The following is an 18,576-nucleotide window of genomic DNA, read 5'->3' as shown; positions in this document are numbered from 1 at the left end:
CAAGAAAATGGTAAGCACCACCAGGACGATGGAACTTGTCCATATGGATCTTTGTGGACCAATGAGAACATTGAGCAGAGGTGGTAAGAGATATGTTATGGTGCTTGTTGATGATTATTATAGGTTTACTTGGACACTGTTTCTAACATCTAAAGATGAAGCATTTGACATGTTCACTTATTTTGTTAGAAAAACTCAGAAATAACTAGGTAATCAACTTGCACCAATAAGGTCTGATCATGGTACTGAATTTGAGAATGTTAAATTTGCTGAATTTTGTGATGAGCATGGCATAAATCATAATTTTTCTGCTCCTAGGACTCCACAACAAAATGGAGTAGTTGAAAGAAAGAATAGGACATTGGAAGAAATGGCTAGGACTATGCTTCTTTCTAGTAAACTGCCCCATAGTTTCTGGGCAGAAGGTGTGAACACTGCATGCTATATCATAAATAGGTGCATGACTAAACCTTTTGTTGAGAAGACTCCCTATGAGTTACTTAAAGGGAGAAAGCCAAATATATCCTATCTTAGGACATTTGGATGCAAGTGCTTTGTGCACAATAATGGCAAAGACTCCCTAGGTAAGTTTGATCCCAGAAGTGATGAGGGAGTATTCTTGGGATATTCTTCACATAGTAAAGCTTATAAGATTTATAACAAAAGAACTATGTGTGTAGAAGAAAGTGTACGTGTGGTTTTTGATGAAACTAACATTCTTTCTAAGAGGTAGGAACATGATGATGAAGCAATTGGGCTGGTAAGAAACTCAAATGAAACCACAAACCCAGACTGAAGCTACACCAGAGGAAGGAACAGGTCCTTCCACCCAGGGCAACTTGACAGGGGGAACTGAACAAAGAGGAACTGATCCTCAAACCTCAAGGGAACCTGTCCATGAACTTGTTCCTCAACAACAAAACATTGAAGGAACATCTGGGGAAAACCAGCTGGTTGTGAAACCTTACAAGTATCAAAGTTCTCATCCCATTGAGAACATAATTATTGATCCAACATCTAGAGTCAAAACCAAATCTTCTTCTTGAAGAATCTTTGTGCTTTTGATGCTTTTTTTATCTCTTATTGAACCTAAAAATATTGTTGAGGCTTTGCAGGATGCAGACTGGGTAAATGGAATGCAAGATGAATTCAACCAATTTGAGAGAAGTCAAGTTTGACATCTGGTACCAAGACCCAAAGACAAATTAGTAATTGGAACAAAATGGGTCTTCAAAATCAAACTTGACGAAGATAGAATAGTTACAAGGAACAAGGCAAGATTGGTGGTTCTAGGATATAGTCAAGAAGAGGGCATAGACTATGATGAGACTCTTGCTCCAGTTGCAAGATTGGAGGCAATTAGACTCCTTATAGCCTTTGTTGCTTATATGGAATTCACTCTCCATCAGATGGATGTCAAGAGTGCCTTCCTCAATGGCTATCTAAAGGAAGAAGTATTTTTCAAGCAACCTCCAGGATTTGAAAGTAAGGAATGTCATGATCATGTGTACAAGTTTGACAAGGCACTTTATGGCCTCAAGCGGACTCCAAAAGCATTGTATGAAAGATTATCAAAATTCTTGCTTGAGCATGGCTACAAGAGAGGTAAAATTGACAATACTTTATTCTTGAAATAAAAAGGTAAAGATCTCTTGGTAGTTCAGTTATATGTTGATGATATAATCTTTGGAGCAACTACTGATAGGTTAAGTAAAGAATTTGATAAAGTAATGGGGAGTGAATTTGAAATGAGTATGATGGGTGAGCTTAATTTCTTTTTAGGCTTACAAATTAAATAAAATTCAAATGGAACTATGATCCATCAGCAGAAGTATGTGAAATAGTTGCTTAAAAGGTTTATAATAGAAGATTCCAAAGAAATTGACACTCCTATAGCAACAACCACAAAACTAGATATAGATGAATCTGGTTCATCTGTTTATCATAAGTTGTATAGGGGAATGATTGGCTATTTGTTATATCTCACTGCTCGCAGACCTGGCATTGTTTTTAGTGTAGGCCTTTGTGCTAGATTTCAGGCAAATCCAAAGGAGTCTCACTTAACTGCTGTCAAGAGGATCTTGAGATACCTAAAAGGAACCACTGACCTTTGTCTATGATATCCAAAAGGTAGTAATTTCAAATTAGTAGGATATACTGATGTTGATTATGCAGGTTTTCTTGTGGATAGAAAGAGCACCTCAGGTATGACACACTTTCTTGGCTCATGTCTTATGTCTTGGGCCACCAAAAAGTAAAATTTTGTGGCCTTATCTGCTGCTGAAGCTGAGTATGTTGCTGCTGCCCCATGTTGTGCTCAATTGTTAAGGATCAAATAATAATTAATGAACTTTGAAATTTATGTAGGTTGTATCCCCATCTTTTGTGATAACACTAGTGCAATTAGTATGACCAAGAACCCAGTTCATCATAAGTGAAGTTTATTTTGATGATTGACAAAGGAACTCAAGCATGAACCAGGTCCATACACAGTGGACACATACATGGGCAGATTTGAGCATAAGGGATGCACGTGAAGGAGATAAGCTTAAGTTGTTATATCTGATATCTCCTGATTGAAAAGGTTGCATAAGTGATAAGGAGAAGGACTCCTTACTCGAGAGAACTCTATCCTAGATAAGGGATGAGTTAGAAGTTGAATATAACTAGAACTCTTCCACTATGGAAGAGTATAGCATTAGAGCTCTAGTTATTTCCTATTCTACTAACTCTATAAATTGCAGGATATTCTCATTTTACAGGTATGCACAAACGTTGAAGTTAAACGTGAGTTGAGAGCAAAATAGCAAGGCATTTTGCAACCAATTCTTGTCTGATTCAAGTGTGCAAACCTGAAGCTACTTGAACCAGATAGAAGAACCAGTTCCAAGTGTCTGTCTTTTATTATAGTTCAATTGTAGTAGGGCTTTTCAAATTGTACCTTTCAGCTTTATCTAGAAGCAATTGTATTAGGTACTCAAAGTATTCAAGTTAGAGTTAACTTGAAGTTATCGCAACAGTTAGAGGTTGGTTGCTACAACGGGATTAGAGGTAATCCTCACTAGCTTGAGGGGAAGTGTTGAAGAAGCTGATCATGATAAGGATAAGCTTACACGAGATAAGGATGGTTAGATTGGATTGTAGAGTTTGTACTTAACTCAATGTAGTAGTCATACATATAGTAGAACTCTAAGTCATTTGTAGTAGCTATCACTTAGCCTAGTTTTTCGTTTAGTTTGTCACTTGTATAAATGCAGTCACTTGTAGCATTGTAATACATATGAAAACACACAATTACTGAATATAACTCCTTCTCAATCATGTGATTTTCTACATGGTATTAGAGCTTTCTGAAGCTACGCTACCCCCCCAGTTATTCTAGAAAAATTTATATAAAAAAATAATAATTCAATCCCATGGGAACACACAACTAAAAAACAGTATAATTTCGTCCGCTATTTTCGACCGAAATCGGTCGGAAATTGATAATTTCCGATCGAATTCCGACCGATTTTAATTGGTCAGAAAAATGATGGTCGCAAACGTGTACCGACCGAATTCGGTCGAAAACATCAACGCGTTGACTGACTATCAAACTTTAATTTCTGACCGAAATCGGTCGAAAACAATTAAATATATTTTTTTTTAATTTTCAAATTTCCGACCGAAATCGGTCGAAAACTATTAATTTTTTATTTTTTTTTATTTTCAAATTTCCGACCGAAATCGGTCAGAAACTATTAATATTTTTAATTTTTTTTATTTTCCGACCAAATTCGGTCGGAAATTTTAAAAAATAATAATTGTATTTAATTAAATAATTAGTTGTAAATTGTAATAAATTGTTAATTTATTTTAAAAAATAAATATAAATTCATAATTTCCGACCGAATTCGGTCTGAAATTATGAATTTCTGGGCAAAAAAAAATAATTTTCGACCGAATTCGGTCGGATATCTGGGTAAAACCTGGACATAAAATACCTATTTTTGAGCTACACCACCTACCAACTACAACCTATATCCATCCTATAATGGCAGCATTACATTGCTGCCATTCAACCATAATTAATCAACAACAATGAATATACTAACAACAATAATAACAACAACAATTAAAAATTATTAACTTATACTAACAACCATTATCTAACAACAACTAATAACAACACAACAACAACTACTAAAATGTTCAATAACAAAATAACAATATAATCATCATTCAAAATTACTCTCAACTAAATATTGACAAGTTCAATACTTTGTTTAGCAATACACACCATTCAATGAGTTTTTTTTTATCTAGCATCATCTCTATCTTCACTCCTAGAACCTTCATCGTCGGCACATGGGGAAGGATCACGAGACCGGGGAATGGGAAAAGCACCACTAGCAAGAAGATTGGCCAGCTGACCTTGAAGGAGATTAAATTGTGCGTCCCTCCTTTCTAGTTGAACTTGAAGGGTACCAAATTGTTCATCTCTCGTTTTTTCTCTAGCCTTTGTCTCTTCAAGCTCTATTGTCAGCTTCGCGATCTTATGTACCATAGACGATATAGTCGACCTATCAATCGCCTCGCCTTGGGCGGAAGTCCCTATACCTTGCAATCCAGCCTTGTAGCGCCGAAATGATTTATCTAGAAGGCTGTATGCTATCCCCTTTTTAGGACCATCGACAACATCCAATCATATCCTCTGCGCTTCTTCATCTAAAATGGGCGGGCGGTCGCCTTGCTCATTCGGTGGCAAGCTCTGAGTGTACTCCTCCAAATTAATCTTGTAGCGAACCTTTATTTAGAAGATAGAAAATTACTAACTATATAATATTATAAACATTTATAGTAGTTATGAAACTTACATGTGTAGTCTCTGCCCGGTCCTCGACCCATCTAGTTGGATCTGTCGGTGCCTTCTTCTTCCGGATGTGAGTCTCCATGAAGAACTCATCATGACTCATCTTCCTCCCAAATTTTTTTTCCTACAAATATAATAAAACATGTTAACAAAATTAACATATATAAATATAGTTCGATAAAAATAGACCGAAATATTTTAAGGAATTACCATTTGTGTCCTCGTATCCCCCATGCTCCTTGAACCCAGACAGTGCAAGGAGCCACCCTTCTCAGATGCTCGGGCCTTCTTTCCCAGTTCACTCTGCTTCTCGAATTTCTCGGTGGCCCAATACCTTTGCAGATCCACCCATACATCCGGTAGAACCCATGAAGGCTTCTTTTTAACCTTTCGAGTGGAGCTAAAGGAATCAGAGAGTCTCTTACGGCATTTGTACTCCCAATTTTTACAAATTTCATGGTTATACCGGTCCTCCCAGGCACACTTAGTCTGCAAATAAAGTATGTAATGTTAGATGAAAATATTGTTAATATAATGCTTAAATAGATAAGAATTGTATTAAAACCTTAAATTGGTTGAACATATGTTGCACAAGATCCTCTGGAAAGTCACTCCAAGTCGGATAGGGTGCATTATACAACCCGCCAAGAATATCAGTGATTATCTTTGTAACCTGATGATTAGGAATGAACCTGCATCATAGAAATTACATTAAATAAACAAGAGTAGCTATTATAATTCAGCAAAAATAAAGAAGTAATAAATAAATCTTACCCATTACCCTCAGGCCTGATGATGATCCTATGATAACGATCATAACGCACATCATCTGGATCATCATCCTCCGATGAATCTGAAGTGTGCGCAGAAGGGGGGCATCTGGCTCAGTGCTACTATCCCGAAGACGAAGTCTAGAAATGCTAGGAGACGAACTCCATGGAGAGGGAGACGGGGTCCTTGATGAAGATGGTTGCGCTCCACACCCCTGCATCGATCTAGACCCTTGTTGCGATCCAGACCACTGTTGCGATCCGGCCGACTGAAATCTAGATGGATGCGATCCGACTGGAGATGAAGCAAATGGAGCAGATGACGGGCGTACCATATGGCTCTGTGACTGGTGACTCGATGCACCTATATTAGTACTGGTAGGATCATGAGGAGGAAGCGGGGTATAGCCCTGTGGCGGAGAATGGTGATAATACTGATGTGCGGGCGAATGGTGGGTAGTATAATGAGTAGATGGATGTGGTGGAATAGATTTGTGGCTAGAAGATTGCTTCTGGCCATCAGCAGCAGAGGGATGCAAGTGTGGAGTGGAAGGAAGCGTGGGTGTAGCACCATCATCATGATCAATAGGCCTTTTAACCTACCTCGACCCCTACCGGCTATCTGCATAAATTAAAGAACATGTTAGAATTAAGAATATAAATCTATATAAGTTGAGAGCACTTGAAAAAACTAACATGCTAGTCGTCTTCGTCGAAGTATCCTTCCTCGTCTGAAAATCCTTCCTCTTCACTTATTTCATCCTCATTTTCTATGATTGTTATTTCCTCCATATCAACTTCTTCTAATATGCGTTGAGGGTGCTCCAAGTAATTTTCTAACTGATCATCCACCATTTGGTTAACACTTGAGGTATCGTTTTGGTAAGCAACATCTAGCACATTCTCAACTTCCACCCTACCAACAGGCTTTGTTTTTATTACAACCAACCAATCAGCCTTATCCCTCCGCAATGGATGTGGAGCATAGTACACTTGCCTAACTCTTTCTGTAATTATAAAAGGATCATAGTGATCATACTCCCTCTTTTTATTAACCTCAATTATGTTGTACTGCGGGTGTACATTTGTACCTCTTCTAGGTGTTGGGTCAAACCACTTGCATTGAAAAAGTATGATCTTCTTATTTGGCCAGCCTGAATATGACAATTCTAGAATCTCTTTGATCACACCATAATAATCATTTTCCCCATCCTGGTTTTCTTCATCACCTTTGACACACACCCCACTGTTATTGATTTTTTTATACTTGGAGCATTCCTCAGTGTGAAATTTGTAATCATTCACACAATACTTAGACATAGTCGTAACCGTAGGTGCAGGTCCCCAGGATATGTCTTTCAAAAATTGATTAACATCGTTGTTTGAATTATTGACCTACATGTAGGGGTAAATAAATCACAAGTCAGCAAGTATATTTACAAGTATGTATATTCACATGTGAGAAAGTATGTAAGATGCACTTACACACTCTTTAAACCATGCCTCAAATGTAGAATATACAGCACCATGACCAAATTGACTCACAAAGTCACTGAGCGACGCATTGAAAATTATTTGTTAGTTGTATCAACCAAATTAAATAGTAGCCCATGTAAATTAATCTTACGTCAACACTTACTTAAGAAAGGGTTGAACTTCCGGACAATTTAGCAACACATGATTTGAAGCTGATTTGTACTCCATACTACTTAGGCCCCTTTTTGTTCGATCTTTAGAACCCCGGCCTGGTTGATTGAATACGGACATTGGTGGATATAATGGATCAATCTCAATCACCACATTGTGCCGATTGGGCCTATTTCTAGCACATGGCACATGACTGTCAAAGTAGTAAGAACAAAAATGGGCAGTTTCCTTTGCAAGATAGGCTTCGCATATGGATCCTTCAATCCTATTCCTCTGTTTAACAAATCGTTTACACTTGCCGATAGTCCTGCACATTGTTATATTAGACGATAACTTTAAAAAAAATTACAATAATAAATCAAGGTTTGATCATTACCTCTCGAATGGATACATCCACCTGCATTGAACCGGGCCTCCAAGTCGCGCCTCATGTACAAGGTGAATTGGAAGGTGTTCCATCACATCAAAGAAGCCACATGGAAAAATCCTTTCCAGCTTATTACTGATTACAGGAATATTCCAATTCATTTGAAATAGGGTTTCTTCCCTTAATGTGGTAGAACATAAGTCTTTGAAGAACAAACTTATCTCTGTGATGGGTTTCCATATATTTTCAGGCAATCCACAAAATGCAATAGGGATTAAGGTTTCCATGAATATATGACATTCATGACTTTTCATATGAGTCAGCTTTCCCTCAACCATATCGACACATTTTCCCAGGTTCGATGCATAGCTCTCGGGCATCTTTAGGTTTGTAACCCACTCACAAATCTGTCGTCTTTGTTCCAAAGTGAATGTGTAGCTGGCCTTGGGATTGAACACCTTACCATTGTTCCTAGACTGCAAATGTAATTCAGGTTGCCTGCAATATTCTTGTAAGTCCAGTCTAGCCTTAAGGTTATCTTTTGTCTTTTTCTTATCATCCATCACTGTGTTGAACAAATTGTCAAAATAGTTCTTCTCAATATGCATGACATCAAGATTGTGCCGAAGAAGATTATCCTTCTAATATGGCAACTCCCAAAATATGCTTTGTTTTGTCCAGTTATGAGTAACACCATATCCAGGAAATCTAGAAGGTGGGGCCTCGGTAACTTTAGTGGAGTTCTGAACCCTCTCCCAAATTTTTTCACCGGAATAAATTGGAGGTGACAAATCATGTTCAACTGTATTCTTTTTGAATGCGTTTTTCATCCTTCTAAACTCATGATCAACTGGCAAGAACTGACGATGACAATCAAACCATGACTGCTTTCGGCCATGTCTTAAAGTGAACGCTTTACCATTTTCCATGCAGTAAGGACATGCTAACTTTCCGGCAGTCATCCAACCAGACAACATTCCATACGCAAGAAAATCATTAATGGTCCACATTAAATTAGCACGCAAGTTGAAATTTTGCTTAGTTGATATATCATATGTCTCAACTCCATCATACCACAACTGTTTAAGCTCATCAATTAGAGGTTGCAAATATACATCAATCAAACTCTTTGGATTGCGGGGACCGGGAATAACACAATTTAAAAATATATATGGACTAGTCATACACATTTCAGGCGGAAGATTATATGGCGTAATAAAGACCGGCCAGCATCAATATGGTGTTGCAGAAACAGAAAATGGCATGAAACCATCAGCACACAAACCCAACCGAACATTCCTCGGTTCACTAGCATAATCCGGATACGTCATATCAAAATGCTTCCAAGCATCCCCATCTGAAGGATGACACATAACACCGGGTGGCCTTCTATTTTCATCGTGCCATATCATATGAGGAGCGGAACTCATCGATGTGTACAACATCTTTAATCTAGGAATAAGAGGTAAGTAATGCATCGACTTCACAACAGCCTTCTTCCCGCTGGAAAGCCGCTTAAAACGAGGTTTTTCACAAAATTTACAACTTTCTAAATCTGCATCACCCTTATAATACAACATGCAACCATCTTCACAACAATCTATTCTCATAGATGAGAGTCCTAACTTAGAAACCAATCTTTTAGCCTTATAGAAATCTTCAGGTATGTTGAAAGTTAGGTCAACTAGTTCACTCATAAGGCCAATGAAAGAATCCATTCCCGCTTGAAAAATATTGGTATCTGATTTAATACTTAATAATCTAACCGCAACAGACAACTGAGAGTGCATACTCCCTTCCCTTAGTGGACGACTAGCGGCCTCTAACTGTTCATAAAAATATTTTGCCTCTTCGTTAGGAGGTTGTTCAACACTTTCATGGGTTTCAAAATCGAAGTGCATCCCAAAAGCATCCGCAACCATTTCATGGTATCTAGGATGTTGAATGTTATCCCCCACCGACCTACTGCTTTCACCAACAACTACGTTATGAAATATACCATCACTACCATCAATCTCACCATGACTAGTCCACACAAAATAATTATCCATAAACCCTTTTTTATAAAGATGAGACTTAACATCCTCCGATCCAAAAAAATACAAACACTTGCACTTCACACAAGGACACCTAATCAACCTTCCAATCCGAAACGGATCAAGTGACATTGCATGCGTAATAAATTCCTTAACCCCTTCTATAAATTCCTCCCTCAAAAACCGACGATTAGGATAATTCCTATTATACATCCAACTACGAGATTCCATCTACATAAAGAACGAATATATTATATTAATCATAGTTCAAATTAATTTATAGAATTAAGTTACATAATAAACTTTAGTTATAATATAATTAATTTAAATAATTTCAGTGCTTATTAATTTGAAAGTCCATATATATCCCTAAATAAATTTTTTATTAAGTTGCATAATAAATTATAATTTGTTAGCACACTCAATTAATCAGGACTTTGTGCAATATTAAGCCATATGTTTCGACATGATATATATGTAAATAATTTTCCTTTCTCAATAACCACATTTAACTAACCATTCTACTCTTTTGTATTCCATATAATACATGTAAGCATTCACTACATATTTTGAAACATATGAAAGCATGTTTAATCAAACTTAATCAAATATATGAAAGCATGTTTCCTTGGACAAGGAGAAGCAATTTTGCACAGTTTGTTTTGTTTAGGCAGTAAATAAAAACAAGCTTAAAGCAGTTCCAGACTTCCAACAAGTGTTTAGTTACTAAATTCTCCAACTGAATGATTTTATTCACATCTTAGAAGCTAACAAGTGTCATGTTTCTTGTTTATTTTACTTAGATAGTACTCTTGCGCAGCTTAATAATGATAAGAAATCTGCATTTATCAAGGCATGGGAAGAGAGTGAAAATAGCTGAGTGGATAACAAGTAGGATTTCTAACTTCCTATATATGTTGTCAACTGTTAGTTATCATACAAAAAACTAATACTCATCAAATTTTAATAGAAATTACTAAAACATATACTAGTCATTATTTTATTATCAAATACACCGAGAGATTATCAGTTTTCCTCATCAAAAATAGAACTTTCTGAATATATGAGCTGCCAAACAATCTATTTTCCACACAAATCAACCCAAACAAAATTACAAAAACACAAATACCCATCAAATATTTCAAAAATACACTATCATGTTCAAACATCTATATCATGTTCTTTATGCTCAAACACCTTGACAATTAATTGATATTATATTAGCTGGGATAGCAAACAATCTATTCTACTTACTTTAGGAGTAGAATAGCCAAGTTTTGGGTTGAATCCTAACTGTGACTCAATATCAGCGTGGCGGCGGTGGGCGGAGGGAGTCAAATCTGGCGAGGGTGGTCTGAAGAACCTTTCAAAAATAGCCATAATAAGACACATAGAGATGAGAATAGCAGTGGCAACAAAACCAAAAGAAACAACATTCACAGCACTCACCCAAAAACGACCTCAAACCACCCCCCAAAAGAAAACTTACCGGAGATGGAGAGGAGTCAGAGTGCCGACGATGGCCGCTTGGATTGCCGACGACAATGGCCCCTTGGGTTGAGTGCCGACGACGCCGGTGAAGATGGGATTTGCTGAGAAAGAGAAAGAGAAAGGTCAAAGAAAAAGAGAAAGGCGTGAGTGAGGCAGAGAAAGAGTAAAAAAAAGTTAGGGCTTTTGCTGAGGCGTGTTTATTGATAGAAAAAACAAAATCTAGATAATGACCCATAATTTTGGTGAGAAAGACGTGTTTATTTAGAATCTACCATGTAATAATATAAACCAAAATTAATGATACTAGCTAATTAATTATTAATATTAATTAACGATACAACTAATATATTTCTACTTACTTTAGTTATCAATTTAAGATAATTAAATAATCACTAAGATTTTTTATGTATACCATTAATAAACTTCTACTTAGTATATAATTAATAATGTATAGGCTAGTAAATCACTAACATTACTTAAGGATATGTCCTTAGTGCGTACACTTCTACTTAGTATAATTATCAATATCTATAAGCTAATTGTAACTATTACACTTTTATACTTAAAGTAATTATCAATTAATTGCATAATATAGTATAGTATACCGTTTGACCATGCCATTTCCGACCGAAATCGGTCGGAAATGTTTAGTTAATATTTAATAATTAATTAACTACTTATTATTTATTATAAGTTATATATATATCAAATAAGTATTAAATATTATTTATTTAAAAGCTCTTTATTATTTACACACACAAATATATAGTATAGTATAATATATATACTAAGTGTATAGTATATAAGTTATATTCGATATAACATTAGCTATATTAAGATGTCTATATATATATATATATATATATATATATATAGAGTGGGATTTCACTGGGTTGTTGTTGTATATATAGTATAGTATAATATATATACTAAGTGTATAGTATATAAGCTATATTCGATATAACATTAGCTATATTTCGGATTTTATAAGTTTCACCGGATTCCGAGACATGGACCCCACGAGTGATTTTTGAACTAATTTCGGATTTTATTGAAAGATGTAATATTTTCTTATGAAATTGATTCCTATAATTTTGTTTGACTGTATCGAATTAATTATGACTAGATACGAGTCGATCGGAGTCGGAAAATCGAGGAAAAGGCATACTACTTGGTTAAATTGGAGCAAATCGAGGTAAGTGAATTGTCTAACCTTGTGTGGGGAAAATTTTTCCTAGGATTGGTATTGAAGTGATAAATTGTAATGTGTTGAAAGTCATGTACACGAGGTGACGAGTGTGTACACGGGCTAAATGTGAAAGATTATGTTTTTAAATTGTGTTGATCACTGTTGGGCATTAATAAAACTATTTTATTCGGATATATTCTTCATCATTGATTTAATATTTTAAAGTTGCCTGACTTTTTCCTGCTAATTGTTTTACATGTTTAGTTGAAACTTGGTTTCTTTTATTCTGTGCATTATTTGAAGTTGTTTTTCTTTAAATTAAATATTATCAATATGAAGTATTTGACATTTTTAAATTTGGTATTGAAACAACGTATTAAAGATTTTGAAATATTATTTTGCTGAATTATTTATTCCTGAATATTTTTGTAAGATTTTTGTACTCATTGTGATGGAGTCGTGAGCTCTTTATTGTGGAAAAATATTATTGATGATTTATGTTGGCATGAGTCGTGAGCTCTTTATTGTGAAAAAATATTGTTGTTGAAGTATTTTGGCAAGTTAATTATTATTTTCTAGTAGGGCCTGGCGTGACCTCGTCACTACTCTACCGAGGTTAGGCTTGGCACTTACTGGGTGCCGCTATTGTGTACTCATACTACGCTTCTGCACATCTTTTTGCTTCCTTATTTTCTTTAAACCTTGATATATATAGAGATATTGAGGATAAATTCTTAGAAGCTTATGACTTATTTCTACCGGATTTTGGGAGTTGAAATTGTTTGAATTGTAGTTTATTTATTTCAGATTTAAATTTTTATTCCGCATTGATAGGCTTACCTAGTCTTAGAGACTAGGTGCCATCACGACATCCTACGGAGGGAATTTGGGGTCGTGACAAGCAGGCCAGAATGGGTTTATATATTATTATTATTATTCTGGATCGGGGGCTGCCCGCCTGCAGTAGGCCTTATTGGCTTTACTATTTTATGGATCATATATATATATATATATATATAATTATTTCAGTTTGGGCGGGAATTAATTATTTCAAACTTTCCGACCGATTTCGGTCGGAAATTTGAAAATATTTTAATAAATAATTATTTTTGTACATTATATACACGTATGATCAAATATTTGACCTATTTCTAACTGAAATCGGTCGGAAAGTTGGAAAACTTTTAATAAATAATTATTTTTGTACATTATATACAAGTATGACCAAATATTTGACCTATTTTCGACCGAAATCGGTCGTAAATTTGCAAAACTTTTAATAAATAATTATTTTTGTACATTATATACATGCATGACCAAATATTTGACCAATTACTGATCGAAATCGGTCGAAAAGTTGGAAAATCTTTAATAAATACTAAATATTTGACCAATTTCCGACCGAAATCGTCGGAAATTTGGAAAACTTTTAATAAATAATTATTTTTATACATTATATACAAGTATGACCAAATATTTGACCAATTTCCGACCGAAATCGGTCGGAATTATTATTTTTTTGTTGTCAGAAAATTTTTGTTGACTTTTGCGACCAAATACTCTTATTTCCGACCGATTTCGGTCGGAAAGCCTTGGACGAAAATCACCTGATTTCTAGTAGTGACATGGGATAACTACTAGTTATGACATTAAGTTGTAGTTTACCCCTTTTTCTATGCAAATTGGTGTGTGAAATTGAAGTACTAGCATATATATATATATATATATATATATATATATATATATATATATATATATATATATATATATATATATATATATATATATATATATATATATATATATATATATATATATATATATATATATATATATATATATATATATATATATATATATATATATATATATATAAGCAAAAATCAAGGGATATCACTTTGTGTATTTATATATAGATTCAAAACCTAACATTGATTCTTTTCATCAATATTTTATAGTTCTGTTTCATTTATACGAAGATGTTGGACAAGGAACGACTTTTCACTCATAACGAAGGTACCGCTTGAACTTGTTGTTTTAAGTATATTGTTATATTTATGCGGCTATAAAAATATATTATTAAGTGTAAAATAAAAATTAATTTAAAATTTAAAGGATTTAAAATGCAGAAAAGTATCGTTCTTTTAATATCTTCTATAGCTTTGTTTGTGTAAGAGTTCTCGTATGTTTTATTGCCAACAGGTAGCTTATGAAGTTTTTTTTATCATTAGACGAGTCTTGTAGCTAGTCATAGACCAGCCAAGGAAATGCAACTTTGAAAATTCTCAACCAAATACGTATAATTTCATAGCATTTCATAATTAAGCTACAAATTTTCATATAAGATGAGCTATATGTATATTCCCATGAAGCGACAATCATTATATAATTGTAGCAGAGAAGCAAACCATGACTTATAGCTTGTTCATAACATTATTAAGCTGCTTAATAATACATCAGTAATTAAGTAATTCCCTAATTAAGGAGGACATGCTTGTTTAGCTGCTGCAGCCATTTGCTCCCTTCGAATTCCAGCATTGCACAAGTTAGCAAAGCCACGAACGTGTTTCCTTCCGTAGGGAGTTAACGTTCCACATTGTGACTCAAATATCTTGACCTGTACACAAATATCAAACTATAGTCATATATACTCAATATTACACAAACAATTAATAACTGTAATATTGTGGGAATTTATCGTAAATTGACTAATTAAGTTCTTGCTTGATGTCTAGTGAACTAATTATCATGACGAGTTGTTCGATTAAGTTATCATAAATCCTGACAGCTTAGATTTGTTAAATATTTTAGTGCTTACAAAGGATTTAAGGCAGTCCCAATCATCAACAAGGGGTTGTCCAGCAGGTCGAACAGTGTTCAGCAACTTGTGACTTTTCTCAACTCCAAACAGAACTTCTCCAATATGTCTCACACTGTTATCTACATCTTCTCTCTGTGATAAGGCTTCACTTAGTTGCCGATGAGCTTCAGCTTTTCTAGCAGAGCCTTCAGGCGCAGACCGGAACTGTCATCATTGGACAAAGTATTGGGAAGTTAATTATATTGCAAGCCTTTAATTGGATAGCAAAATTAGTATGTAGATATATTGGAAATTTAACTAAAATGTGAACAGAGACAACACGTTTCAGTTCATAGAAAGTAGGAGTAAAAGCTGAACAGTAACATGGTATTGACGTATTGTCATAGAAAACAAAAAAGTGAGCATACTGTCTACAGTAAACAAAAATTCAGAAAAATCCCCCCCAACTATTAGCACAATTTAATCGCCTATTCTATCCTTAATTTGACGAAAAATTGTGAAAAATATGAACTACGTAATATAATAAATAGTAACAAACAAAAAAATGGGTCATACTACCTTTAAAATATTATACAACATATTATACTAGCAATATATACTGGAAAAGGTTTAACATATACTTGTGGTCAACCTGTCCTATTTTTCTTCAGCTTACTAATCTCATTTTCTATGGATATTTATTTTACAAAAATAATTCTTGTCCACTATAGTATATAGAAAGTTATATAAACTCGTGCAGAAATATACCTTAGACCATAAATGCATGAGATGAACATCGCGCTGGTTAACAGTCCTTGAGGGTAGCCATGACTCGTCGTTGTTAGAAGTATTATAACTATTTTTTGCAGAATTAGAACCCATATATCTGAAAAGAGGATCCTCACTAATATGTAAATCACCATATTGCATGACATGGGAGCCTTCTTCTGTACCATTGTTTAGAGTTCTCTTACGAACCTGAGAATGATAAAAACCATCCAACGAGGTTTATTAGGAAAGTTGTCGTGAAACTAGTCAATGAAGAAAACATTTATAATTTAAAAGAATTAATTGACAACTACTATATGATATTTGAATCTTTGCAAAATGAAATGTGACAATATTTTTGAATGATGTAATAATTGATAGTGGTAATATTTTATTTGGAAATTCTGTTCATCTATTATTACTACATTGCTTAAATAAAACGTTTATATATACGCATAGAATACAATGTTGTTTATCTTACCAGCTGATACTGCTTCTCCAAAGTTTCAACTTGCCGATCGTGCAAATCACTGGTCATTAGTAGAACAAGTGCAGTTAATTAGTTTCACAAACATTAAGAAGGATGCTTGAAAAGCCATCATTTAAATTTCATAACCATATATTTTTGGAATTCTTGTAAACTTGCAACCTTGGTCCCAATAATAGACCTTGAGATATCTCTTTATTCGGATTGAAGAAATCAAAAACTAGGAGTCAATTATTCGAGCTTTTTTCGGGGAACAATAATTAATAAGTATAACACATTTTGGTTGTGCCATTCCCTTTTTTCTCTTGGTTATTAATAGAATTTCCTCATGCCTATTCAATGCACCTTTTTTTACTTATTCAATTTACATACATCAATTAATGCTTTGTTGAAATAAAACTTAAAAATTTAGAAAGTCTATAGCCATGGTGAGAATATTGGAAGTTTCACATTTTCACCAGACTTAAGCATATGATGAAGATTATACATTTCATAGTCTAATATGGCACTCCTATGTGTTTCCATTTTTCGCCAAAGTGGTAGAATTATATTGAAATAATTAAGAACAAGCTAATTAACATACCTATCCTCCAACCAAGAAACACTGTACAAGTCTCCTAAGCATTGATCTTCATCACCTAAACGAATACAGTAGGTAGCCCAACTGCTCTCATCAGGCTTTGATGCTGCTGTTACGTATATGTTTAAACCTTTCGGGAGTAAACCATCAAACATACTTCCAGATTCACAAGCTTCCATGTAAAATACCTAATTAAACATCCCCATCCACTTAATAATCACGAACACAAAGTTATATACATGTGAGATCTAGCTTAGTTTCGTTTTTACCAGGTTACCATTACATGCTTGTTGTAGAGATTACGTATAATTACCTTATATAAATAACTCAATTGCATAGATATGAATATATGAAACAGGGCCAGGATGTTACCAATTTTGAATATGTTCCAAAAGTGTGTTTTTTAATCAGGACTCTGTTCAGATCGTCGGCATAGACAACATCTCCACTAGGCATACCTAAGGATATATATAACAAATGAATGAAAAGTATTCATATACGTATATATCATAATTAATCAGTATTATTTAAGTTCTTAAGAAATATATAATGGTAACTAAAGGTGAATGAAACTGAAGCATCGTAAGACAAACCAATAAGGCCAGGAGCACCATGATCAGCGTAGTAGATAAAGATATAATCATTTGGACCATTTTCCACAACCTTCCCACTGCCCCCAGTGAGAGCACTCTTATTTCCAAGGATAACAGCGAAAAAATTGTCAGCATTACAATCTTTTCCTGTGTAATCCTATCTCACAGACAAAAATAAAAACGAAAAAAATATAAAGAAACATTAGATATAAGTAATAATATCTTGACAAATATTACACACACGCAAAAAGAGTACGTACCTTGGGTACTCCTTTATAAACATCATGGCCGTGGGGGCTATTGATGATAATTCCAGGTCTGGGGTTGTTTTTATTATAAGCAATATCGTCGTACATGAATACGATGATGTTTTCATCTTTTAGACCTCCTTTCTTCAGTAGTTGATATGCATGACATACATCCGCCTGAAATAAGAAATTAATTTGAAAGTCATTAGGCGTCATGTACTAATTGTTAATGTGATTAATGGAGTAACAAAATATTAAATTTCTAAGGAAAAGAATTGTAAATATGACCTGGTGTCTGTAATTATCCCACTCATTTGATCCAGCTACCAACACAGCCCATTTAGTTCCAGTCGGATTATCATCTTCAACAATACTCTCCAGCAAGTTACGACCCTCAGCAGTACAAACTAGGACAAAAAGTGCAACTAGGAATGGCACAACACCATTTTTTCGAATCATTTTTCACACGCTAAAAATAATTACTTGGAGTACTTTACTTTGATTAGTGAGTTGATGTGAGAAATTAATTTATAGAGCTTTTTAACCTACTAATTGTCTCATTCTACGTGTGGACATAGACCCCGTAGTTCCTCATGAATTGACGAAGAGTTTGTTAAATTTTTCTATATTTGTTTTTTTCTTGAGAAGTATTGCTACCCTGTGGGGTTAGTCTAATCTAATAATAACCATTCATCAAACATAGCAAAGATAGTTGTTAGAATAAAGAACATTAAAAACAATTCTTACT

The 18,576-nt window shown here is 34.5% G+C and overlaps 1 protein-coding gene across 1 annotated transcript; it reads right to left on the bottom strand.

The window, feature by feature from the left end:
- Positions 1-14,631: 14,631 nt before the first annotated feature.
- Positions 14,632-18,328, bottom strand: LOC107832849 (vacuolar-processing enzyme gamma-isozyme-like). The gene is made up of 9 exons (NM_001326286.1): positions 18,117-18,328; positions 17,841-18,005; positions 17,581-17,737; positions 17,360-17,445; positions 16,991-17,175; positions 16,402-16,450; positions 15,921-16,130; positions 15,171-15,377; positions 14,632-14,969 (listed from the first exon to the last, which is right to left on the bottom strand). The coding sequence occupies exons 1-9, from the start codon at positions 18,285-18,287 to the stop codon at positions 14,832-14,834; spliced, it is 1,368 nt and encodes a 455-aa protein (NP_001313215.1). The 5' UTR covers positions 18,288-18,328; the 3' UTR covers positions 14,632-14,831.
- Positions 18,329-18,576: the final 248 nt, after the last annotated feature.

This window comes from Nicotiana tabacum, chromosome 23, assembly GCF_000715075.1.
Source record: "Nicotiana tabacum cultivar K326 chromosome 23, ASM71507v2, whole genome shotgun sequence".
Taxonomy (NCBI): Eukaryota; Viridiplantae; Streptophyta; class Magnoliopsida; order Solanales; family Solanaceae; genus Nicotiana; species Nicotiana tabacum.
This window is presented reverse-complemented; position numbering and strand designations above follow the sequence as displayed.

What these genes read in the sequence shown, in the direction of transcription:
- LOC107832849 (NM_001326286.1), bottom strand. Translation starts at nt 18,287, where the DNA reads ATGATTCGAAAAAATGGTGTTGTGCCATTCCTAGTTGCACTTTTTGTC. An exon ending in TTTATAAAGGAGTACCCAAG is followed by an intron (nt 17,738 to 17,840) that starts GTACGTACTCTT and finishes TCTGTGAGATAG; the next exon opens with GATTACACAGGAAAAGATTG. An exon ending in TCATGCATTTATGGTCTAAG is followed by an intron (nt 15,378 to 15,920) that starts GTATATTTCTGC and finishes CAATGATGACAG; the next exon opens with TTCCGGTCTGCGCCTGAAGG.